The sequence below is a fragment of the Pituophis catenifer genome, unplaced genomic scaffold, assembly GCF_029215685.1.
Source record: "Pituophis catenifer annectens isolate HBS135680 unplaced genomic scaffold, rPitCat1.0.hap2 SCAF_3, whole genome shotgun sequence".
NCBI classification, from domain to species: domain Eukaryota; kingdom Metazoa; phylum Chordata; class Lepidosauria; order Squamata; family Colubridae; genus Pituophis; species Pituophis catenifer.
The window spans coordinates 93,328,293-93,355,904 of record NW_027256883.1 but is presented as its reverse complement, the minus strand read 5'-3'; the positions used below and the strand labels follow the sequence as shown (position 1 = coordinate 93,355,904).

At 38.2% G+C, this 27,612-nt stretch overlaps 2 protein-coding genes across 2 annotated transcripts; both read right to left on the bottom strand.

The window, feature by feature from the left end:
* Positions 1 to 5,698: 5,698 nt before the first annotated feature.
* Positions 5,699 to 11,750, bottom strand: LOC139314857 (cystatin-2). Its single transcript, XM_070940794.1, has 3 exons — positions 11,482 to 11,750; positions 8,973 to 9,086; positions 5,699 to 6,033 (listed from the first exon to the last, which is right to left on the bottom strand). Exons 1-3 carry the CDS (start codon positions 11,698 to 11,700, stop codon positions 5,956 to 5,958), a joined length of 411 nt encoding a protein of 136 aa, XP_070796895.1. The 5' UTR covers positions 11,701 to 11,750; the 3' UTR covers positions 5,699 to 5,955.
* Positions 11,751 to 17,818: 6,068 nt separating this feature from the next.
* CCT5 (chaperonin containing TCP1 subunit 5) lies at positions 17,819 to 27,156 on the bottom strand. The gene is made up of 11 exons (XM_070940792.1): positions 26,915 to 27,156; positions 25,625 to 25,685; positions 25,371 to 25,535; positions 24,711 to 24,909; positions 22,487 to 22,679; positions 22,158 to 22,307; positions 21,137 to 21,256; positions 20,871 to 21,056; positions 19,735 to 19,872; positions 18,924 to 19,104; positions 17,819 to 18,158 (listed from the first exon to the last, which is right to left on the bottom strand). The coding sequence occupies exons 1-11, from the start codon at positions 27,017 to 27,019 to the stop codon at positions 18,031 to 18,033; spliced, it is 1,626 nt and encodes a 541-aa protein (XP_070796893.1). The 5' UTR covers positions 27,020 to 27,156; the 3' UTR covers positions 17,819 to 18,030.
* Between the last annotated feature and the right edge of the window lie 456 nt (positions 27,157 to 27,612).

Below are 27,612 nucleotides of genomic sequence, written 5' to 3'. Positions count from 1 at the left end.
GCTCAGGGGGTGGGGGGCGGGCATGGGGGCCGTGCATGCAATGCATTTTGGGGGGTTGGATGCACGTGCTTTGGGCACTCGGTCCAGAAAAGATTAGCCATCCCTGTGCTAGACTGATACCAATACCTGATAAAATTCTACATCAGGATCTGTAGTTAACAAAAGTTAGCTAAAATTATCAAGAAATTAACAGAACAGAATAACAGTGGGAAGGAACCTTGGATGTCTTCTAGTCCAATCCCCTGCTCAAGCAAGAGACCCAGTACCATTTCGGTCAAATGGCTGTCCAATTTCTTCTTTAAAATCTCCAGTGATGGAGCACCCATGGATTCTGAAGGCAGGTTCTGCTGGTTAATTATTCTCACTGTCAGGATATTTCTCCTTGGTTCTAGATTGGTTTCTCCTTGGTTAATTTCCATCCTTTGCTTCTTGTCCTACCTTCAGGTGCTTTGGAGAATAGGTTCCTCTTCCTTGTGGCAAGCCCTTCAAATATTTGAAAACTGCTATCACATCACCCCTAGTTTTTCTTTTCACTAGACTAGACATACTCAAATTCCTGTAACCATTCTTCATATATTTTAGCCTCCAGCACTGTAATTCTTATAAGCATCATCAGCATGGGGGTTTGGTGGGGGATGTCAAGGAGCATTTACGCAATACCTCTTGTGAAGGCTTGGGCTTGGCTGGAAATTGATGTAGAGGACTCAGGCATTCTGACCAAAACAAGTATATTTACAATTAACTAATGATCTCATCTTTCAATTTACACCCCCTTGTAAAGAGGCATGAATATCTTCTTCAAGATAATTCGATAATCTAAGACAAGTCTGGACACTCTTTGAGGAGTCCGATCTGTGACTCAGTTTCCCAACCTTATGGAGGAAGGCAAGGCTAAAACAAAAATGATTTAGGGTTTTTTTTGGGGGGGGGGAGTTATTATCCAAAAACTCTCAAATACAATAGTTTGAAAGTGTGCTATTTAAATTAGGCTATTTTTCTGTCAAATTTCAGTGGTGTAATTTCTGAATGAGCTTTCATGAAACCTCAAACTTCTCTTCTCCTAATATAAGCTTATGAACATTAAGAATCATAAGTGCTTGACATGCTGTTTGAAACATATTATTCACATCATAATGGTTCAATAACAGTTGTTAAGTTAACCTACCAAAAAGTATTTGACAGTATTTTGACAGTATTCATTATCTAAAGCGGAAACATTGCTCTATTCATTGGAATTGTTGATGTAATAGACAATTGAGTTCTGGGTAATTTATCCTATTAGTCTCTTGGCAGAGCTGGAGAAAATCACATTTTGTTACCTTAAAAAGCTCTGTATTACAAAGATGAAGTGATAGTAGACACGTACGGTTTCTTTGCTATCAGCACTCCTACATTATTTAAATTATTTTGAACTTGTATATGGAGACTTTCACTTCAAATCATCCCATCAATGTTCCAGCTGGTATCTCAGCTAGTTAACAAATTCTATCCAGAGGAAAAGGAGCATATTAGAAAAGTTACATCAAATAACCATTTGGGTATTGAGCAATGGTTGCCCAAATATGGATTCCCACATTGCACTGACCCATAATTTATTATGATTATTTGTTGATCCACACTAAGCCAAAGTCAAAAAACCCTCCTACCATTTTATGGGTATTAAATTGGACCAAGAGGAATTAAGACTTGGGGTGAATTAAATTCATTGAGGGCTTCATTTTTTTACTTAGGGATATCACAACTGGAATGACCTAAGACTAATTGCTATTTGGTTCCTCAGCGTTCCTCTTTCTGAGGCCATGCAATAATAAAAAGGTAATGCTGCTCTTGTATTAAAGAAAAAGTTATTTGGTGCCATCAAGTGGTCACTTAATATATTTCTATAGCTATTTGTTTTAATTGTTTTATAGGTTAAGCTGAACTCCAACACTGCACAGAATAGAATGAGAACATTCAGGGCAAGTTCAAAATGTGAAAACTTTTTCTACTTTTGATTTGTGATTTGTAATCTACGTTGCCCCAAAAGGCTTTAAAAAAAAAAATCAGTACTTATTCAAGAAAAATGCTTTAGTGGAGGAGGTTAATTAGCTTTTGTTTTTACTGTATAAAATTTAATTTTTGGTTTATCTTGCATGTGTTCTTTTATAAACAATTCAAGGTAGGGAACATACTTAATATACCCCCCTTCTCCTATTTTCCCAATAATAATGTGAAATAGGTTGGACTGAGAGAGTGGAACTGGCCTGAAGTAACTTAGGTGGCTTTCTTGACTAAGATGGGATAGAAATCCCAGTCTCCTGGTTTGAGCTTATTGGAGTTTTCAGAATGGTGCAAAACAGTTTGTCAAGATTTTAAAAATTTTGTAGTTTTTTCAAAGCTGTAACACTGATTTTTACACAATGTAGTATCATTCCCCACAACAAAATTTGTCATATTCTGCTAATTATAATTATAATTATTATAATTATAATTATTTTTAGATCCTAATATACCCACTATTTTTCTGTTGTATATGTATGTAACAGTTCTATTATTATATAATTTAGTGTACCTAGCCTTATGGCTGTAATGAATTGATTTGATTTTTGATTTCATCTGAGGCTATGGGAGCTAGGATGAAAAGACCAGTATTTTCCAAAGGAGTTTTCTTTCATTTAAAAATGAAATTGCAGACATGACAAACACACACTATGCATTTCACAGCAACTGAAGATTAAATCACTAAAAGATTCAATATAAATGATTTGTATTATCGTGGAAGAAAATTGCCTTAAAATAGTTGTACATGAGATGTTGACCTCCAGGCTTAAGAAATGCAATGGGATGGATAGACTGAAGTATTTTATGTTCAACTTGTAGTGATGGACATAGATCCCAAGGTAATTCATCATTTCAAAGGTTGTTCTTGCAACTTGCAAAACTCACACATTGCTGATAGCAAGCATGATTGTATCTCTTTCACTTTGAATGCTTTATTTTGAATGTTCTGTTCTGTAGGCTGTTATTAAGTACTACTAACCCATGACCCATTGGGTCATCATTTCAAAGATATTTTGTTATCTAGAGAGAAAAAGAATGAGCTTGGGTGGATAAAAAAAGCAGTCAAGTGGGAGCAACTTCCGATTTCTTTCCTTGTAGGAAGCTGGTAGAGAGCATCAGAACTCTCTCTCTCTCTCTCCCTTCCTTCCTTCCTTCCTCTCCCTAGTGCAGGTCAGGATTTATTCATGGGGGTGTACAAAAGGTCCTGCATGGGTCAGGAAGGTGCACATGTGCAGGTTGTGAAGGGCATGCAGGTGGGTGATGTGGGTCAGGAAGAGTATGTGTTTGCTGTGCAGGTTGGGAAAACATGCAGAAGTTGGTGTAGGTCAAGGGTACATGGAGGATATGGGGAGATGTTGCATGGGTTGGGTAGGACATGTGGGGAGGCTGGGTCAAGGAGGGTGTGTGGAGGTCATGGGGAGATGAGATGCCATGTGGGTCAGGTAGTGTGCATTGGTGGGCAGCATAGCTCACAAAGGGTGCATGGGGGTTGCAGGGCTGCTTGAGAGGTACCATGACTTAGGAAAGGCACATAGGGGATGCAGCTTGGAAAGAGTATCTACGAGTGTTTGGGAGTGTGAAAGAGGTGTTATGCAAGTCCAAGATAGTGTGTGGGGACAGCAAGGGTCAGGAAACATCCATGGGGGCGCACAAGAGGTGCACATGGATCAGGGAAGGCATGCAAAGGTGTGATGGCATAGGTTGGGAAGGGTGAATGGAGGTGCCTAAGAAGTGTTGCATGGGTCAGTGTGGGCCAAGAAAGGCACATTATGTTCCTTCCTTCCTTTTCTCCCTCTCTTCCTTCCCATTCCTCCTTTCCTCTTCCCTTCCCTTTCCAGCAGGCAAATAAGTGGCTGGAAGGGTGGGGAGGTTACAAGGGATTGTGAGACTGGCTGGGAAACAGTCACAGAATGTTGAAAATGAAGATCACACGAACAGAGCAGAAGCCCAGTAGCACAGCAGCACTGAAGCAGCCACAACTTTCCCATATTTTATTCCCTCAGGAGTCATGGGTTCCAGATTTCGGACACATTCTGTAAGTCAATGCATTGGAGATATCTTGGTTCAAAAATTGTTGCCCTATGATGATGCAGTTTTGCCCCGTTAAAGGTCACAACAAGTTTTAGCAGTACATAAATTGTAGATTCCATCTGAAGGAGTACACCATTGAGAAGAACCAAGCTTTATTTCAACAAATAGAGGAACCCCACACAACAGGAAAGCAAACATTTTTTATAGAAATTGAGGGATACAAAACAGGAAATTCTAGTGATCTGATTGGCTGGCTAGTTTTGGAGAAGCTAGGCAGATCCTTGTCAGTGTATCTGCAATGAGTTTTATTGCGATGCCCTTCTTAGGGCTGCCCATGGAGTGAACTGTGAGTTGGTAGAGAGGCTTCTATTCTTTGGGATTGCAGGGGGCGCTTTGTATGGAACTCAGGGGTGGTCACTTTAGGTCTGATGGGTTTGGGCAGGGAGATGGACTGGGTTTGATCCTAGTCATGTCTAAAAGACAGGGAAGAAAATGATACAATCTCCATTTTGTTTACTAAGATTTATTTTCTCCACTACAGGTCTTACTAAGTGTGGGTCACTGACTTGTAAAAGAGAAGAATGTGTTGTATGTGGAGAAGCGTTTTGCACCTAGCCTCAAAATTGTAGGATTAGTACAGAACTCAGGAGCCAGCTTAGTTTTTGAGAAAACTCAAGAGTGAATCACGATTGCCAAATTATTTCTGTGAAATATGAAGTGCTATACTTTTAAAATTCTATAGGGCTTGGATCTGGATTACCTAAGAGACTTTACATGATTCCTCCCCCCCAGCCACCCACAACTTTCTTGTTGAAATAATCTGAGGGTGAACCTTCTCTGCAGGCCCACCAGCTCTGAAATGCACTCCCTTCTGAATTGAGGATTGAGTTTCTGCCAGTTTTTTGAATGCTTTAAAAACATTCACTTTAATCAGACTTTTAATTCCTTCAGCAATTCCGATTTGTTGTTTGGATGGTAAACTGCCAAAAGACTCTGTGGCTAGAATAATAAATTTAACGAACAGAAAAACCAGGCAGATTAAAGACAAGGCCATTAGTATTAGAAGAGTTCAGTATGGTCCACTGAACCAAGAAACAAGAGGGAGATCCAGGTTCAATTCCTCCCCAAGGGAGGAGATAAAATAAAAGGAAAATTCCAGTCAGGTGTCTTTCAGGTTCTCACCTTTAAGTTTATGACTGAAACAGGTTTAAGTAACTGTTAACTGCGCTGGGGTTAAAAATAGAGCTTCCCTCTTGTTTCCAAACCTCAGGTTTTGTCAACCACCTCACAGAGGGAAATGAGGTGATATATTAGGCAGTGACTGGGTGGAAAGGCAATAGGAGGATTACGAGTGACAAGTGAGAAAGCAAATGCCATGCCAGTAATCTTCTGCCGATTCAAATATAGGTGGACAGCACTTTGGGGGGGGGGGAGGGGGAGAACCTCAGACCCTTACCCATGAACACCATTTCCATGTAAACATAAAGTGTGCCACCAGATAGTTTCTGCCTTTTAGATCAAGGGTGCTCTATCCTGTGATATACATGGGCAGCACAAGTTTAGAGATCATGTGTTTCCAAGAGTTAAGTCTTTGTAATGAATATTAAGAGAATACATATTAAAAATCTTAACATTTGACAAGAAAATCTTTAATGTGGTTTTTCTCTGCTACGGCACAACCTATGCTTGCAAAATAAGATGACATGTTTATAAAGTATTCTAAAAGGAAAATTACAGGAAAGTACTTGCTTTACAAACGCAGAAGCGTTGCTGAATTAGCGGCAACAATTCTCACTTGAAAATGTGACTGGATTGTTACTCATTTTAACTAGAGACATAGGATCAGAATAGTAGAAAGCTGACTTGTAGGAAACCAGGTGTTTTTTAGGCGCAGGTATTTTTTTCCAGGGAAATGATGTTTCTCCAAGGAATATTGTAAACCTCAAAAGTACAAGTCATTGTCTGCAAACAGGAGAAAGAAAGAAAAAAAATGAAGTATTTCATATCACATTTCATAACTGGCAATCGTAATTAACTGGCAATATTATAACAATATAATAAATAAATCGGACCTCACAGAGCACCTGAATGTATGACTACTCTAAATCAACCTGATTTCAGACAATTTGAGAATTGGAACATAAACCTATGTAGGGGAGGCTTTTCTCCTGCTTTCTACGTTTTCATCTTAAACTTGCAACCACGGCGGTACAGTGGTTAGAATGCAGTACTGCACGCTACTTCTGCTGACTGCCGGCTGACTGCAATTTGGCAGTTTGAATCTCACCAGGGTCAAGGTTGACTCAGCCTTCCATCCTTCTGAGGTCGGTAAAATGAGGACCCAGCTTGTTGGGGGCAATATGCTGACTCTGTAAACTGCTTAGAGAGGGCTGTAAAGCACTGTAAAGTGGTATATAAGTCGAAGTGCTATTGCTATTCTCACAATATGATCTTACCCTGATTGCGGCCTATTAAAGATGCACATGCTCTTCTTGACTATATGTGTATGTTGAACTTTTATCAACACATCAAAAATTATGGATACGTGGGGGAGCGGAGGGAATTAACCATGGTAATGATCATGCGATACTGAAAAGGTGTCAATCTACAGTTGACTCACAACAGTTGATTATCAAATCATTTCTTGTCATCAATCATTAACTGTGAATTAATACTTTTTGGCAGATAATCAAGAAAAGCAACATGGTCAAGTTTGAGCTGTTCTATCCCTAACATATATTTTGAATAATTTTTTCTCATTTTGAAATTTCATATTAAAAGTAGCATTTTTAATTATCTTTATTTTAAAACAGTAATATCTAAAAAGTATCAAATATCCACAGCAAACTGCCATAGAAATGAATGGCCTCCATATATTCTCAGTAGAAAAGATCAATGTGAGGTTGGCCTGCTTAACCTTGCATTAATTCTATTCCAGGTTACCACTCAAGAAAAAAGTCTTTCAGAAATCAATGGAAGCCCCATTTCAACAGCCAATGAATAAGCAATTGCCAACCAGGACTATCTGTACAGTCATATCACGGCATCTGATATCTTTTCTAAGGCCTTCATGGCTGCTCTACCAAGTGCTAATCTGCAGTGTATTTTTTGACCACTTATTCCTTTACTGTTGATGGTTGATCCTAAAAGGCAGAAGCTATCTACCATTTCAATATCTTGTCAACTGAAAAGAAAAATTCTATTTAAATTACTCACATCCTCAAAACTCCCCTTAGTTGCAACTGCCTTACTTTAATAAAGAGGAAATAATAATGTTGTAGCTACTGCATTGCTGAATAATATCTTGTGACTATTTAAGGAAGGAAAGCGGTTTTTTTTAGTGCTTTATTTAGCTATAAACTTCTGAGTAACTAGGCAGCTAATTCAAGCAGTTTTGGCATGGCAACGTTTCTCCCTAACAAAAACACTGAAGTGTTTGTACACTGAACAGAGACCCTGAATACAGAGATCCACAGCTGCCTTTTGCTGTATCTGACTGTTGCTGAAAGAGTCTAGTTTGTCAGAGCAATCACCCAATATTTACAATGCTCCATAATTGGTTTTTTAAGATGGGATGGAAGAAGGCTACAAGATGAACGTGTGATCTGGAAAACGTTGGTCTGATGCAAAGATTTTCCTTGTGACTCTGGTTAAGTGGGCATTAAAATGTCACTGAAATCTATGGTGCAAGTTACTAATGACTAACATAAGCACCGCATATTTAATGATTTACATAATGATTGTATAGCTTTTGTTTCTCTTATTAAACTATTGAAACAATTCCTCTTCTACTCTTGAGGATTACCATATCTGAGTTGCACCCCCCCCACTTTGCCCCCATCTAATGGTCATCAGGATTTCTGCAGGCCAGATACAATATTCCTAGTGAACATCTATCTACCTGGGAAGGAAATCACTTACTGAAGGCATTTTTCTTTAACAGACTTCATATTAAAAACACTTTAGACACTTTGGAAGTGTGAGGTTTGGCCCCCAATCTCACAGATTTACTGAAGCTAAAACAAACTCATCTGTTAGGAAACTCCCAGCCAGGCAAGGAGGAGGGATCAAACAGGGAGTTAACCTTGAGTCCAGAAAGAGGCTTAGGACTGATCCTCACTACAAGTTTCATGAGACTTTTATCTGTTAGTTTCCAAGGGAGGGTGAGCAGCCTGGGGAGATTAATGTCAGGTGCAAGGAACCAGATCCACACGTAAAAGTTGACTGCTTTACAATCTTGTGCTCTTTTGTACAAGAATTTCCTCGGACTGCTCACCCTCCCTGGGGAATGTCACCTTTTGTATTTTATCCTAATATTTTTGGGAGTTATGTTTAGTAAAGTTTTTGTAACAGAAAGTTCTTGGGATATTATCCATGCCCAAGCAGAGAACTGAGTACCGATGTAAAGCAATCACCACATTAGATTTTATAGTGAAGTTACAGAACCCAGAATCACATTATGCAGACTGTCAAGAGCTTTGTTTTTGACATCCCCATTGTGGAACAAAGTAGGTTGGTTATCAGCAAGGCTGTTGATAGAGGAACAAAATCTGGAGTCACACAGAAATGGATTTAACTCTCACCTCAATGATATATTCAAGTATTGCTACGCCCACATCTTTTTTATGTAGAGCAGGCCTTCTATTCATTGGAAAATTAACAACAAAGAAGATAGTAATATCCTGGGATACCACTTTCGGTTCTCAATATTATGAGGTCTGGCTTTCTTTGCAAACCTCTAAAAGGGGAAGGGAAAGCAAGCTACTTTGTTTTCCTTCCTCCAGTTTAACATATTATTTCTCATATATCATCCCACTTCATATCTCACTTCATATGGAGATCAATCATGTCTAATTCTGCTTAGTCCTTAAAACATTGTCCTCCTTTTTTCTGCCACGTACCTGTGCCAGTTTAGGTGTGTTATGAAATGCACAATTTTCAAGGTCAGATGCTCCCTTACGGCAAACTGTACGTCCAATCTTAACAGTGAAGTAATACTTAATTCCGCTGACAATCTGCAGGATATAAAAAGTTGGAATATCCAACATTATGGCACATACCCAATACATGTCTGAAAATATTTAGCATTCTGACTGCCCAAGATTATAAAGGATATTAAGTGATAGGCCTTACTACAAGAATGTCAGTGAGTACAGCCATTGCCACCTATAGAAAAAAGTATGAGACAAGGGACCCTTTTCTGTCAGATAAAAGTATTTCCTTTGGGGGTGGTTAAAGGACCCACACCTGGAAAATCTAATTCACCCAAAGGAAGCACTACAATATAGTAGCATTTCTATACAGTAGTGGCCAATTTTGTGGAAACCTTTTGGGAAAAGTGTATTTTCTAAAACTAGCTAATAACACCACTTTTTTTGAAGTAGTACCATAAAATTATGTATCAATGGAAAGATAATTTAATCAAGAATGTAATGCGATAACTTTTATGAAGGATTTGCTCTTAGAATAGCAGTTACAATATAAAGAAGTGAACACATAGAAAAAACAAGATATACAGAAATTATCACCATAGAAAAAAGGAGATATATAAAAATTATCATGTCAGTTAATACTTAGTGTCAGGGCTTGGGTAACCTTTAGTATGAATTACGACCTTACAACATCTTCCCATGGAGTGAACCAAGTCTTTTACTCCTGCAGCTGTTATAATGTGAAACCAAGATTGAATGATTACTTCTATTAACTGGGTTTTATTGGTGGGTCGTTTCTGACTAACAAGTTTCTTTAGTCGGCTCCATAGATTTTCAGTTGGGTTAAGGTCTGGGCTATTTCCAGACCATTCCAGCAGTGGAATATGATTATCTTGAAACTCCAAAGAAAAGTGGTGTTATTAGCCATCAACCTCAAAAATACACTTTTTCCGAAAGGTTTCCACAATTTTGGCCACTACTGTACTTTTCTAGATGCTCATCACCTAATCTGTGCTGAAACTGACTGATTGTTGGATCTTAATTCAAGACAGCAGTTGCAGCAAGCTTAGGAATTGGGCAGCTCTCTCCTCCAACACACCACCATCATTCTCCACCCCCAACATTTGTCACTCGAATCTGCTCAATCCTGCTTAATGGTAGAACCAGCTCTAACTGGATGTAATGATGAGAGTTTCATGTCTACTGATCCAACTGCTCAAACAGTACAAGAGTGAAATACCCTATAAATATAGTGAACTGCTGTTCTCCAAAGGGATAAATGTAAAACAATGCCCGAGAATCTTGATGGACCTACAAAAGAGTGTGAGTTTGAAACAGATGAAGTTCTCCCAAAAGCTTCTTTGATGCTGGAGTGCATCTGATAATAGACGTGCCACACTAGAAAGCGTGAATGAAAGCAGTTTGGGTGCTGCTTCAACCAGGTATAAAGCTGGTGGCACTGCATTAGATAGATATTTTGCTAGATTGCATGGCTCAATCACAGCTGCAAGCAGCAATTCTTTCATTTCGCATCCTAGGCAAGTAAGGGAGAAGAATATGTTACTGCTAGCAAAATTATATAGGAAGGTGGAGCGGGGAGCAAATAAAGAACTGAAGTTGGTGATCTTGGTGATAATGTTGACAGAATTAAAGAATTAAGAAAAAGGATCTAACTTCATTGTTTGTAGGGGGAGGGGTATACATATATACACAAAAATATCTACTTCTTCCTTTTGATACCAGCTAATTATTAATGGACATGGCAATCAGGTAGCTGTCAGACTGTAAGATTTATCAAAATCAGCAGGCCAAGTGACAAAATGTGCTAGTTTTGATTAAGAAAGTGTATGAAACACATACAATGTCCTGAGAATTGAATACGCCAAAAAGCTAGAAGAATAAGAGCATTTGTAACTCTTACTTACTCCTGTGCAAGTTTTTCTTTCCAGTTTAAATTTTTCAAAAGAACTACCAATTGGATTATGCCCAAGGACCGCAAACAAACATATCTAATCTCTGGGCTGGGAATTGCAAAAGTGATGGAAAGGAAAAGGGAGGCGCTCTTTGACCCAATTAAAGCAAGGCCATTCTAGTCAACAACAGCCCACATTCTCTCTGACTTGCCTGCCAGATAGGCAGAAGAATGCTCCCTTCCCCCAATTACTGTGACGAACCTGAGTTTGTCCTGGTCATGTCTGCAATTAACTCTCCAATCGCTTCCATATCTACCGAAGGGAAGGAGGAATGATCATCTGAACTCCGTTGGCGTTGAAATGCTAAATTGCAGAATGAGCGGTGGGAGGCGGACTACAACCCACCCACTTAAAAAATGAGGATGCCCCTCTCATTAACAGCGTATAGGTATCGATCTCTAGTTTCACGGATCTCTGAAGGCCGCGCCCGGGAAACCTATTACTGTAAATTAGCCCCTCCGGCGCTGCCACCCCAAGAGTCGCACCTTCGCCTATTATTCGCTTACCTGTTTTTGGACTTCGACCACTTCGGATACGCGACTATTATACATATCATTGCTGCCTCTGTTGTATTCGTTCATGGCAAATTCAAGGGCCCTACGGACGTCCGCTTCCTCCGGGGAAGCATTCTCCCGTCCCCCGAGGAGCCTGGTCCCGAGCGCCTGCTTGCAGATACAACTGAGCAAGAGTACGCTACACACCAAAAGCCCTCGCAACAAGGCCATCTTTCCTCCGTCTCCTGGTCTATTTGCAGCCTGCCGCCCTGCGTTGTTTTTTTTTCATAGGAGCCTCCCCTAGACGGAAAGGAGGTGGAGTCTCGTCCCCAGCCAATCGATGCTCTTTCCTCTGGAAGGCACCGCCTCTCAGCTCGGATTTTGTTTTTGTTTTTCCAAAATGTGAAGCGGTGGGTTTACTTTCTTATCAGAAAAAAAATATGATTCATTCATCTTGTGATATTTCCAGCTTTCTGTTCTCTTAATCATTATTTGCAGTTTCAAAACTGCTCCCCCCCCCTCCCGATAAACTATGAAACCAAAGATTCAGGCTCACGGACCTCTTTTAAAGGCTCCCGTGGGATTTGCATTTGACCTCCCTCCTCCAATCTTTAGCAGAGCAATAAAGAGAAATGAGGAATGGCAGGAGTCTGTTTCTGAGGGAAGAAGAGACAGCGTAGCCGGATCAGTCAGTTAAATAGCCATCCACTAACCAGATGGTAAACTCTCTTTTTACCACCCTGTAATCCCAGCAAAGAAGTAAAACCCCAAACACAGATGCATCCAGGCTTTCACGTGAATACAGTAGTTGTCCCAAAGGTGCTTTTTCAGGAGGCAACTGCACTTTCTTGTATTCAGTTGCCTCCTGAAAACGGTACCTTTGGGACAACCATGACTGGATGACTGAGAATCTCTACAGACTTTAATACAGTAGTTGCCATTTTTTTCTTACCAGAACCAGATCTCAAAATTACAGAATGATGTTGAGGATGTTATCCATTCATTCGTGTCCAACTTTTGGAGATTCTATAGGCCAGTTCTCTCCACATCTTCCAATCTTGCAACTTTAAATAATAGAATACAGCAGTTTAAGTGCTAAAACCTTTCTACCACGATCTATAATTTACAGTGAATGGCTATAGGAGCTGCAAATAAGTGAATGATTTATTAGCATCAAATTAATTAAAAGAAGACATTCAGAAGTATTTCTAAAAGATACCAGTAAAAGAAGCTGACCCCAAAATACTACCAGATGTCACCCCCACAGCAAGCTTCTACATGCTAGAGTGAAGGGCTGCTCTTTATGATTCAGCCCATACTTTTACAGATTTAATTCCCAGATAGAGTTGGTAACAAATTCTGCCACAAAATTTGAAAAGCTGCTGCCCTCAGTGCATATGAAGAGAATTAAATTGATCAGTCGGATTCAGCATAAAGCAGGTTTTTGTGTCTCTTTGATTATGTATGAGGCTTTCTCTAATACCCAGATTCAAAAAATTTTGGGGTTTTGTCTAATTTTTTCCCAGTCTTATAATTACGTGGCATAACCATTGTGACCATAGCTTCCTTACTGTGTGAGTTGGCTCAGTGAGCCATTTTTCCCTATTTTACTTTAATTCTGCATTTTTTATAAAAAACAATAGCTTTGAGGAAGCTCACTGTTCCAAGTTCTGTTCTGACGTGGGGTGTTTTTTCTGCAGATGGTTACACAAAAAACATGCTGTTTCCTATGCAAATTAACACTAATTAACACATTAACAGTTTTCAAAAAAGAATCCTTTTTTTCCTATAAATTGAGGTGAAGGAAGTTTTTACCATGCTACAAATACCACAGTTTTACCATTAAGGCCCTTCAATATTTTCTCAGAATGGTATCACTTTTTAAAATTCCATCTACAGGTGAAACTCGAAAAATTAGAATATCGTGCAAAAGTTCATTTATTTCAGTAATGCAACTTAAAAGGTGAAACTAATATATGAGATAGACTCATTACATGCAAAGCGAGATAGTTCAAGCCTTGATTTGTCATAATTTTGGTGATTATGGCTTACAGATCATGAAAACCCCAAATTCACAATCTCAGAAAATTAGAATATTACATGAAATCAATAAAACAAGGATTGTACCAATGGTGGGTTCCTCCCGGTTCCGCCCGGTTCCGCCGAGCCGGTAACGGTGACGATATGACATCACCGAACTGGTTCTTGGCCCCCCACCCCCACCTTATTCTTACCTTTTATTTGACCCCATCCCCAATTTATTGCTGCCTCTTGAGTCCCAGCTGATGGGCTATAAGGCAAAACTGTTTAAACTCTTGTAGGGGCTTCAAAGGGGCGCCCCACAGCTGATCAGTGGTAAAAGACAGTTTGGTGGTAGACCGGTGCCTCCAAAAACAAATAAGTAGACCGGTGCCTGCAAAAATAAATGGGTAGACCAGTGCCTGCAAAAATACATGAGTAGACAGGTGCCTGCAAAAATAAATGGGTAGACCAGTGCCTGCAAAAATACATGAGTAGACCAGTGCCTGCAAAAATAAATGGGTAGACCAGTGCCTGCAAAAATAAATAGGTAGACTGGTACAGCTCTACAAGCAGTTAAAAGACTGGTAGACCAGTACCTCTGCTAAATCCTAAAGAATTGTCACATGACCATCAAGCCACGCCCACAAAATAATCCACGCCCACAGAACCGGTAATGAAATTTTTAGAACCCACCACTGGATTGTACATAGAACAATATCGGACCTCTGAAAAGTATAATCATGCATATGTACTCAGTATTTGCTTTGGGCCCCTTTTGCATCAATTACTGCCTCAATGCGGCGTGGCATGGATGCTATTAGCCTGTGGCACTGCTGACGTGTTATGGAAGACCAGGATGCTTCAATAGCGGCCTTTAGTTCTTCTGCATTGTTCGGTCTCATGTCTCTCATCTTTCTCTTGGCAATGTCCCATAGATTCTCTATGGAGTTCAGGTCAGGCGAATTTGCTGGCCAATCAAGCACAGTAATCCCATGGTCATTGAACCAGGTTTTGGTACTTTTGGCAGTGTGGGCAGGTGCCAAGTCCTGCTGGAAAATGAAGTCAGCATCCCCATAAAGCTTGTCTGCGGAAGGAAGCATGAAATCTCTTGGTAGACGGCTGCATTGACCCTGGACTTAATCAAGCACAGTGGACCAACACCAGCAAATGACATGGCTCCCCAAATCAACACAGACTGTGGAAACTTCACACTGGACTTCAAACACTTTGGGAACATCCAACTTCTTTTGCAATTACCCTTTGAGGCTTTCCCTCCTTATGGAGGGTGTCAATGATAGTTTTCTGCATAACTGTCAGGTCAGCAGTCTTTCCCATGATTATGATTCCTACTGAACCAGACTGAGAGACCATTTAAAGGCTCAGGAACCCTTTGCAGGTGTTATGGCTTAATTAGCTGATTAGAGTGGGACACTTTGAGCCTAGAATATTGAACCTTTTCACAATATTTTAATTTTCTGAGATTGTGAATTTGGGGTTTTCATGAGCTATAAGCCATAATCATCAAAATTATGACAAATCAAGGCTTGAACTATCTCGCTTTGCATGTAATGAGTCTATCTCATATATTAGTTTCACCTTTTAAGTTGTATTACTGAAATAAATGAACTTTTGCACGATATTCTAATTTTTTGAATTTCACCTGTATGCTTGGACTTTGGCAACAGCAAAAAGCCAGTCTGAACTGCAGGTCACTTTTTGGCATTCCTAATTTCAAGAAATCAAACATTCAGAATCTTAAAACTTATGGTCCCCATAATGGTATTGTATTTAATGAAACTTCCTGCAGATGAGTGGAATAATTTGCAGTACCATGGAAAACTCTTGATTTTGAAATCTCAAGACTCATTTATTTCATAATTTAACAGAATCAAGAACGTAAGATTAATTCCTGTTTAATATTGTGCATGCAATATTGCTCCTTCCTTAAAAGTATACAAAATGAATACATTGTCTATAATGCAAAGCAGAAGCATGCAAACTTCACTCATTCAGACAGTTTAAAGTCCCTGTACACTATATAAAAAATGGAATACCCAAACCTTACCCAAACATCACTGGACAGCAACTCATACAAATTTGCTAACAATCCAAACCTTATTGCCCAAGGATTTTTAAAGAAAGAAATTAGTTTATTGGACTCCAAAATTGTAGAGCATATGACTACTTTGCTCTTAAGAAAAAAAATTCTTAAATCTTATTAGATCAAGCCATAATCATTAAACAATATGCAGATTATTTCACCCTGCAATGACAGGCTGTTTAACCAACTGCACACTTTAAGTACATGAATAGTTGCAGCAGTAGTGCTCAGAAGTTCACAACAGGAATTTAAGGGGCGGGGGGAAACCCCATCACACAAACTTATAGGCGGCTTTGTAAAACTTTTCTGAGAATGAGGACCATGATCAAAAAGGCCCTTTGGTAAGACATATTTCATAAAGTATAAACCTTCTATATATAGACCAAGTCTTCCAATTATTTGTGCGTAGGTAACTTATGAAATTTTTGGAGAGGATGAGTCCTAAATGCAAAGTAACATGTTGCTGAAAGACAGCACTAAATATGTAATTTCATCTTAGAAGAACATCACCATTTCCTCTAGTAGAAAACTCAGCTAGGGGATGCTGAGAGTTACTCTGAACAAACTGGGGAAAGCTTCTGCAGTAACCATGCAGTCCTGAAAACAAATCCATCTATTTTAATAAATCACAATGCATTCACATTTTTGCATGTCTCAAAGCACTTCTTCCCAAATGAATCCAAAATTCTGCACAAATTGCCCAATATTATTCATTTTATTCCTGTACTCTTTATGACTAGAATCTATAATGTATAAATGCACATATTCACAACTTGTCCAGTAGATTAAGTTTTGTGTGGAGGTGGCTGGCTGGCTGGCTGGCTGACTGGTGATGGAAGAATATATCAAGGATACAACTAGCATAAGTAAAGTACATGTATATTCAGTTAAGTATGTCACATACAGGCAAAGATTTTACAGGTAATTCTTGACTAATTGTTTAGTGACCATTTGAAGTTACAACAGCACTGAAAAAAGCGACTTACAATCAGTCCTTGCACTTACGACCATCAATGTCCCTGTGGCCATGTGACTATGGTTTGGGCACTTGGAAACTGGTATGCATTTATCGGCTGCAGCATGCTGGAATCACATAATTACCATTTGCGACCTTTCCAGCTGGCTTCTGATAAGTAGTCAATGGGGAAAGCTGGATTCAACTAATGACCATGGCAAAAATGGTCATAAAATTGGTCATGGTCATGTGATGACTCACTTAATGACTGTATCGCTTAGCAATGGAAATTCCAGTCATAATTATAATTGTAAAGTTGGACTACCAGTACTGCACAACTGCTATAAAGGACACTATTCTTTTGCAATTAAGAGTAGTGACTCAATAGTGGGGGAGAAGACACAACTATCTATGGCACGGGTGTCAAACTTGATATCGTCACGTGACATGACATATCGCAACATATCACTTTTTTGCCTTTGCGGAGCTGGGGTGGGCGTGGCCTGTGCAGGACGCTTCTGGCCTGTGGGCCGCCAGTTTGACACCCCTGATCTATGGAATAGAGAATAGAACCATGTATTCTGAAAGATCGGCCTTTTTATCTGGAACACCGAAGATAATACGTTAGGAACTTGTATCAGGTAGTAATTCTCTGCTGCAGGTATCTCATATTTTCAATAATATTAAATACTAAATTATGATTATGAATTTATAAAGCACTCAAAATTTTTTTTAAAACCTCTTGTTCCTATTCAAAGTTAGAAATCTCTTATAACAACTTCCCCCAATCCACTGTGTTCTACATCTGTTACTTCAATTCACAGAATTTCTAATCTGCTCTTTTTCAGATGAGTTAAAATTTATATCAGTGAAAGAAGGCTATAGTTTAAACCCATGTTTAAAAGCAGACTGAGAGAAATCTAACATAATTAGGGCTAAATAACAAAGATAAGTGACAAATCTCTCCCCCTCCATCTGAGAATCCAAGCTACCGCTATTAATTTAGATTCAAACTTATCATTCTGTCAGGTAGCAATGAAGTTGTGAATCTGACAACAAAATTAAATGGACTGAAGAATGGGCTACTGTACTCCAAAGCAGCACTTGCCAGTGCTCTGCTTTTCTGAATCTACTTAACTGTTCTGATTACTGCAGCATTACAACAATGCTAGGACTGTTTAGTACATTCCTTGCTAAATCCCAAACTTCATAAAAATGGTTTATATGTCACATTAACTTCAGTACATAACAAAAGGAATTAGAGCTGCAAATAATGAACAAGTGTGGTTTATTCTTTTCCACAGAAACTCCATATAATGAAAGGTTAAATACAGCATAACTTAAAAAATGCTCAATGATACTTCTGAAGTGTTGAAGTCTTATTAGTAATTTATTGATCTAGTAACATCAAAAAAAGTCAGCCTATGGGGAAAAAAACTGTTGACATGACTACTAAATTTATAACATTTCAGCTTTTACATGTTCATTCTTCAGTTTCACCAGGCTTACGAATATCATCTATCTTCAGAATCATTCTAACCATCTGAGTGGCAAGAGATATCTGCTGCTTTTTGCCAAGTAAAGTTTCTATAACATTTTGTTCCTTCATATCTGTAGAAAAGAGGAAATTTAAATGCATTGAGTTCATTAAAAAAATTGCAATTACTTTATTCTAAAATAATGCAAAACAAAACAAAAAGTAACAGTCAAATCCCATCCACAACCCATTTATTTGCGGTTCTTATATTACATTTTTGCCATTATATTCAAGCAGAGATTAAGGAAATCATAGTTGATAACCACCATTTCTGTAAAATAATTACCAGCCATATTTGCCAAATGCAGTACTGACTCCATTTGCAGACTCCTAAAGCATTTATTAAACCAGTGGCTATTAGTTATCAGTCTGAATTTATCCAAAGGCAAATCTATATGACAGAGTATTTTCCCTGCTTATTATTAGTCCTAAAAGGATCTAGGCAAAAGGCTTTTATGTCTAGAGGGAACAAAAAGACTATATAATGCATTTAAAACAACATAAAGACATACAGGTAGTCCTTGATTTACAATCATTCATTTAGTGACTGACTGACGTTACATCAGCACTGAAAAAAATGACTTGTAACCGTTTTTCCACACTTATGACCATTGGAGCAGCCCCATGGTCACATGACCAAAACTCATAAATACATGCCAGTTGCCATGTCCTGACAGTTGCACTCACTTAACAACTGCCTTGCTTAGCAGCAGCAATATTGGGCTCAATTGTAATCGTAAATCGGGGCCTACCTGTATATAAATTCATATTAAAGCTATTATGTTGATTGATGCTTAAATGAAAACAAAGGCAACATATCTAGAAAAGTGGGTTCTTACCATTTGTTCCTTTACGTAAGCAATCAATACCCAGAGCAGGATTGTTTTCTTTCACTTGTCGAGCTCGTACTGCAGTCATTGTTTGAATGGGATTCATACCACTATTCTCAGAAAGTGCAAATGGAATGACTTCTAAGGCATCAGCAAAAGCTCTCATGGCATACTGCTCCAGTGATGGGCACTAAAATCAAGGTAGCAGATTTCAAATAGGCAATTAAATCATAAACAATCAGTTGAAACATCTTGATGCATTATTGTCTGAAAAGGCAGAGATCTACCAGTTCTATGCTAGTATTATTCTCTTCAGTTTTAAAAACACTATTATAATCCAAGAGATTTATTTTGATTAAACTACTAAAGAGGTAAACTTCATTCTGATGATCAACAGCAAACTATATTGCTCTTAATAAATTATATCCAGGGATTATTAATACTTCAAATCAAAGTACTCTAACTTTTTTGGGGGGCAATGCAGGGATTATTTTTATCAACAGGTCTAAAGTCGTGGACATCCAGAGATTAAATTGCAGTTAAGAATTTTTTTTGAAAACTGTTACTAATAAATGCTTTAATCAGAAAGAAATTTTTAAATCATCTGAATACTTTTGTTTTATCAGCCCAGAAAACAATCCATTCCATCAACCTGTGGCCACAAAACTATTCCAATTACACGCATGCTGATAAAAAAATGTTTATAGGTGCTCCCTCAAAAACATTAGGTATAAGTAAAATCAACTTTGCAGCATAGTATTTCAGCCTCTATAGTTCTAAAACTGCAAATAAAAAATATTTAATGTACAAAATGTTTTACCTTATCTGCAGCTTCACTAACAGCCAGTGCACAAGAGATCTCAGAAGCACCTCCACCATAAACAATGCGGTTATCTCGAACAAGATTCCTGATTACACACAATGCATCATGAAGAGACCGTTTGGCTTCTTCAATTATCTTTGATTATAGGAAACAAACACAGACATATAAGATGATGAAGTTCTATACCTAGTTCTTTATTCTCATCTAGCTGCATATATCCTAATAAATGTATTTTAAGCCAACAATTTACCTGAGCACTGTAATCCAAAAATCCAAACTGAACTCTGTGGAACTTGTACATTCATAGAGAAATATAGTCCTCAATTTACAATCATTCATTTAATGAAGTTAAATGAAGTTTGAAGTTAAGACAGCGCTGAAAAAAGTGACTTATGGCTGGTCCTTGCACTTATGTTCATCATAGCACCCCTGCAGTGCCATGATCATTGTGTGATTAATTTAATGTCCATGGCAAAAAAGTCATAAAATCAGGCATCACTCAATGACTGTATTGCTTAGTGACCATAGTCGCAGTCCCAATTGTGGTTGTTTAAATTGAGGATTACCTATATTTCAGTAATTCACAGAAACATTTTTTCAAATTATTTTTGTTTGGATCAAAAGCAGAACACACAAAAATTGCATTCAATTTACCAAAAGAGATCCTCTTCCCTGCTCTCAAGCAATTGTGTCTAGACCACAATCCCTGTAGCTGTAAGAGTTTGGGAATACTGCTATACAGCTTAGATCCTTCTGCTAATGCAGAGCTGAAAAACCTTTTCTGGCCAATATCTGTTCTTTTTTTATTTGCCTTGCGCAAAAGGACACAGGAGTAAGTTTTCCGATTTCCTCCATTGAACTTTGTAGAGGAACAAAATTCGTCCATCCAATCCTGTGGAGTTTAAGCCATCTATTTGCTTAATAGCAAATTGGTCTTATTTTTCTAGGTTATGTATAAAGCATATCCATTTAAAAAGAGTAGCAAAAAGTGTAAAGCAAATAAAATATCCAATGCGATCCCTGATGAATTTTGCATTCATTAATAATTAGCCACCTGAAAGACAGCCTGTATAATCAGTATAATCCAGCCCTGAAATAGTGTCCCTCTATGAACTTTACTTGAACTTGCTCACCATTTTATTTCCACCTCTAATAAAGATAGTCACTGCTCTGGAATTCTGGCATTGTTCAATCACAAGCATTTTGTCTTTTGTTGTTCCAAATGAGATTTCTCTGACGATGCCAGCAAATCCTAATTTTTCAGGCGTAAGCTCACAGAAGCGAGGAACAATGCGCCCTCCAGTTGCAATGGCAATCAACTGAAAATAGAAAAAAGACAGACCAGTAAGAAGAACATCTTAAATATAAAAAACACAAATAATAAACACTTAATACTTACTTCTATTTCTGGGCCACCAACCCAACGAACAGCAGGCAATTCATTCTGGAGTAATAAATGATTGGCCTCATCATCAAATCCCCACTGGCAGATAGCTAAGTTTGCACCAGTATCTTTGATCTAAAAATACAAGCATTCATTTTACTTCTATTGTAATTTATTCCTTTTTGAACAATATTAGCAGTGCACATATGATAAACAATAGCTTTAATTTAAAATTAACAAAGCTACTCTCAGATCAAAATAATTACAGTGGTTATTGTATATCATATGATTATTATATAGTAATAGGGAAACCTTGGCTATTTCCCCCGAAAATGGCATCTGGGATGGCCAATGCTGACTCTTCCATCTGAGTTTTTCCCCCTCACATCATGAATTCCCACAAAGCCACCATATTTCATCATAAAGATTAAATTGAACAGGCATGGTAAGAAATATTCTACCATGTTTGTGCTTTCTAACTAGTAATGTCTTCCATAGCAGCCATTTTGGAAATTGAAATCCCCTTCCTTGCTCCTCAACCATTTTGCCAGAATAGCCACATTTTTTGAAAAGGTTGATGATCCTTAATTGGCTAATACTAAAATTAAAGGTTTAAAATAAGAATGTTTCAACAAAAATACGGACAAAAGTACAAAAGGAATATGACCCAAGAAATAAGACAAGGAGTTAGCTTCATATAAGCAAAATAACATACAGAAGCTTTTCCCCCACCAGTAACTTCAGAAGCAAATGTCAAATTTCGTATTTTATGTGGATCACAGTGCCTTGCTTTCATTCATACAAACACACACATATATACAAATACATATTTATATAAAATGAGACATTAAGCTATATCTTAATATAAAAATATTAGATATAAATATTAAGAATGGAAATAATTTTACATTTAGTAAGTAATCACAATTGTATTACTACTCAATTATCATTAACACAGGAGTAACATAATGTAGATATTTAAAACAAAAATTTTATAAAACATTTGTTATTGTTATTATCAAGTGCATTTTCTAACCTGTTTCACCATCTCATCAAATTTTTCTTTTTCATACTGCTGCAATGCCTTGAAGTCTTCCACACATGTAACATCGAGCTTATGCTTAGTTTTTGGTTTAGGAGGTTCAAATGGACAGGTCAGTATTGCAATTTTAGCATCTTTAACTTCCTGAAAAAAGAATGGTAGCGTTTTAAGAGGCAATTAACTGAGTTTATCTAATAAAATTAATTATTCTCTAATAATGTATGATTATAAAGGAGCTAACATAATAAAATAGCAATGGGAAAATTTAAAGTTTAATTACTTTATGTAAAAAATAACAGTTTATCACCAACAAAATTGCTTACTTTAGGCATTTGTGGGTGGCTGAAGTCTTTATCCACAATAACACCCTTAATGAGCTGAGTGTCCTCCAATCTTCCACCAACTTTGCCTTGGACCTTTATCAGCTCAAAATCCACATCTCTGCGTTCCATATCTGCCACTGTTAATACTGCATTAACAGCTATTTCTGCCATTTGTCTATGGCAACGATTAATTCTAAATACAAAAGAAAGCATTGATTCAGCTTTTTCAGATACTAAAACAAAAGCAAACAAAATGTTATAGAACAAAATGACTTAGCAAGATGTCAAAGAATATATAGTATACAAACTACATTATGTAGTTGACATAAGATTATGTTATTTTATATCTTCTTTTAAAATGCGCTTAACTTTGCCACTTTTGGAAAAAACCAAACCATTCAGCACTTAAGACACATTATACATGGAAAGGATAATCACCTGATTCTCTCACTTGTTCACTACCATTAATTCTTCAGGTGACACAGTAATATGCATGCATTAATACATTTATCAAATTTATAAGGCCATCTAACTCCATGTCAGCTGTGAGTGGTGTTCATATTAAAAACAGACTGAAACAAACATGCAACCAAGAAAAAATTATGAACATTCCAAAAAGAATAAAGCAAACATCTTCTCTGATATAATACCATTCTCTCAAGGGGGCCTACCACTTTTGCGGCTTGAGGAAAAAAAAATCAGATTTGAGGGCTTGTTTAAACAAGAAAGGGAAATACAAATATTCAGGATGGGTAAAAATCAATTTAAAAAAAAATCAGATTTTTAAAATTTAAATTGGATTTTTTTGATGTTTATCAAATTTATTTTAATAAAATGCTTTTGGAGTAAAAATCTATCTAAAGATAGTTTTCTATTTAAGATACATTAATAATTTAATTTATTCAGCATGAAATGGAGCTTAGTTATATAGCATGAGGCTGTATATTCTGCAATATTGGGATTATCGGTGAGTCAACAGCAGGTCAGAGGAAGAGCTGCTGCGGGACAGAGATGACAGTTGCGATTTAAATCAAATCCACCCTGCAAATATTTGAGGGCATGCTTTTCCAGAGGATCTTTGACAGAAATTTTCTGGAGTTCCATTAGGTGACATAATTTAATTAGTTGGACTAAGACCTACGAACAGGACAGCAGAAACTACAGGAGATAAACAGTCTCTCAGATATCTGGGCCCTATAGCATGAAAAACTTTATAGAAGGCATTCAGAATATTAATGGAAAGAACCCAAATACTCTGTTCAAAGAAAATACATTGTATGTTTGTATGTGTGCTTGTCTAAAAAATAAAAAAAATCTTTTAAAAAAAAAAAACAACCAAAAAGGGTAGGTGCGTCTTATACTCCGGTGCATCTTATACTCCGAAAAATACGGTTGCTAGAAAGCAGGAAATCCGACGATTATAGCTAATATAAATAGTGCATCACAGCTGATCATTGCAAATACATAGCATTTTTTACTACCAGTTCGGGAGAACCGGTCCGAACTGGTAGCATTTCACCCCTGACCCACACCACTAATATACAACACATCTTCTCTGTGTTAAAAGTTCTTAATCAAAAAACCACTCACTTGACAGTTGGCATGGAGGCTTCCACAAAGTAGAACTTTTCAGTAGTTATGCCCCTTTAAAATCCTTTCTTATAGCTTTTTTCCTAGTATTTCTTTTCATTTTACAATTTTATTACTGGATTTTACTGGTAGGATAATATTTGCATTGACTAATTGCTTTTATATTTAATTATGCTGATATTATTTTAGATGTAATGCCCTACATTTTGAATATATAGTGTTTATATTATCATCTTTACATACTTCAGGGGGAGGGGGTGATGATGGCTCAGACGTTAAAGAAATTGAGGTTGTCAGCTACAAAGCTGACAGCCTGGGTTTGAGACCCAAGTGCCGGGAAACCGGGTGAGGACTCACTTCTGCCCCACATCTTGCCCAGTTTGAAAGCATGCAAATGCAAGTAAATTAATAGGTCTCTCTTTGGTGGGAAGGTAACAGCATTTTGTGCACCTCGGTGTATAGTCATGTTGGCCACATTACCAAGGAAATGTCTTCAGACAACACTGGCTCCCTCAGCCAAAAAACAGAGATGAACATCACTTCCTAGAATCATACATGACTGAACATATACTTCAGAACAATGAGTAATATGAATTCTCTCATACACCAACTTAGTTCTTTGAAAAATACTTACATTTTTGAGCCTAGAGTTGTCTTTGCTGTCTGAATAAGAGGCTCGGTGTTCTCAGGATCAACAGGAAAACTGTCGCTAATCTTATCTAAATTTTCAATAGCAATATGAGCAGCTTGTTCATAACCATCTGCAATTCGGATTGGATGAATACCACGATCTAGCAAGTGCTCTGCCTGTTCCAATAGTGCACCTGCCAGAACTACAGAACATTATATATTAAAATGATGTACTTTTTGCTATAAGAAAATATGAAACAATTACCGTTTTCCCCAAAATAAGACATCCCCTGATAATAAGCCCAATCAAACTTTTGAGCGCATGGCAATAAGGTCAAGTGCTCATTTCCTGGTTCAAAAAAATAAATAAATAAATAAATAAAAATAAGACAGGGTCTTATTTTCGGGGAAACACGGTACTTAAGGGGAGTTTATCATATATTTCCTGACAGTTTCTGATAAATATCTAGAATTCTTTTGTCAGTAAACAAAAGCTAAATGAACTGCGTTACCCAACATGCAGTAGGAATAGGTTGAAAAATAAAAGTATCTCTATGTTAAGGAATGTTATGAAAATGAAAGTCCAATTTGCTAGATATTGCAGAAAGTAATGCTATTCAATTAAGTAAAACTCTGATAAGAAAACAACACAAACAAATCTTACCAACGACACCTGTGGTTCCATCCCCAATCTCATCATCTTGTGATTTTGCCAATTCAACCATAAGTTTAGCAATCTGATGATCAACATCCATCATATTCAAAATAGTAGCTCCATCATTTGTTACTGTTACATCACCATCTTTGTCAACCATCATCTTATCAAGTCCTATAATAAGCATTTAAAGAACAATATAGATTAAAAGCATTACAATGTAAAAAGCTTTAAAATGTACAGCAATAAATCATTTTGCTTACCATTGGGGCCGAGTGATGTTCTAAGTGTATTGGCTACTGCCTTGGCTGCCATTATATGAGACTATTTAAAAAAAAAACAAATATAGATTCAGCAGTTTCAAATGCTAAAAATACTACATATTTTGCACATGCACGCATACAAAGCCAGACATTTTGAAGGCAACTGCTTTTGCAACAGACTTGCAAAAATGGTGCCTATTTAAAAGTTTTTATAAGTGCTTTCTTCTTGCACGCCGTTAACCTCATCTGAATGATCATCACAACAATACTGTTTGCCTAGTTCATATCTTCTATATGTTATCATATAGATGTTATTGGGAACAAAACAGAATTTTATGCTGCCAGAAACATTAAAAGTCACAATACAGAAATTACTCTCCCAGCAACTTATCAAAATTCCACAAGCCATTCCTGCTATGCAGACTATTAAAAAAATATGGATTTAAAGATGTTTTAAAGGTACTTAAGATAATGCACGACAATCCTTTTTCAAGTGTCTTATCACTGTCAGGCACTCATCCTTAAACTTACAAATTATAACATATTATTTCTCTCACTGCTAATCCCTATCCTGCTACACTGATAGTGCCAATGATGAGCTTTTAATTGTGTGAGAGCAACTTCAGGAAAGGAATTGGGTCCCCCCCATCTTTTTTTCCCTCCCCCAAATGTCAGGAGGCAACAGAAAAGGCCACGCCAATCGTTTTCCTCAATGTGCACGGTGCTGAGAAGGATGTAGGTTTTGACACACGGGGTCGTCAAAATTTGGCATCAAGACAGTTGGGCTGCTGATTTGGGGGGCGGGGACGGGCTGTTTAAGCAAACAGGAGCCGATCAGCTGCTGAGCTTGCACCTGATCCACAAGGCAGGGGAGGTTACCCTGCAAAGGCGTTGACTGCTCTTTTCTACCACCCGCCTCTGCTCCGGCATCTGACTTCTAGGCGGCCAGGTTGCCATAAGCAACCAGTTACCTGCCGTTTTAAGGAAACCGATCGGTACGAATTTAAACACAACCCTGCTAATAATAAATTCCGCTGCACGTGGTCGAATGCACTTACTGCTCCTTTTCCCTTGTTCCAACCGAAATTCCCCCGTCCCCTCCCTCTCCCCAGGCCTCAAATAGCGTGTACGGGAGGGGGATTTGCTGTACCTACAAGGCGACCTTCTGAGGCAAACAAGCCGAGAGCGGGGGACCCAATTCCACATCTCTGAACTTGAATGCCGTTTCAGGAGGGGCCCGTAGAAGGCAGGGGGCCCGTTGCCCGATCCGTTTCCCGCCGCGATTTTTACCTTGAGGGCCTCCAAGCCCGTAGAGCGGGTCTTCCGGTCCTGGTCCTTGAGGATGAGGAACGGCCGCCCGTATTCGTCAAAAGCTAAAGTCCCCATGGCCGACATGACGGCGGTCGATCCTCCCGAAGGAAGGCGCACGAGGCCACAATTAACCGCACAGAAAGAAAGAGAACCACGCCTGACGCAAGCTCTTCCCTTCTCGCGGGATCCACTCGCGGACAAAAGAAACGCATGCGCACTTTCCTTCTAGAATGTGGAGCCCACTACATTCTAGAAGCCTCTGGGTGGGGCGGGGCATATGCGAGTGCGCAAGCGCATTAAAATGATATCGACTTCCCTTCGGACCATAGAGCTAGGAAACACACACACACGCCTCGTGCATTCATTGCATGAAGCAAAGATCACTTTAACTTACTATAGTGGCTTCGTTTACATCTCCCACTAAGACAGGGTTTCTCAACCTCAGCAACTTTTAGATGAGCGGACTTCAATGAATTTCACAGCTTCTGAAGTCCATATATCTAAAAGTGGAGAGACGCTGCATTAAGACATCGGTCGTATATCTACAGATGCTAAAGTGGACTATTCCGAGACACTTGCCTTTACAGTTCAAGCCTGCGGGAAATCTTTCAGCAAAACGTTATGCATGCCAAGTATTGTATGGATATGCACGAATGTGGGCCGCGTGGATTCAGACA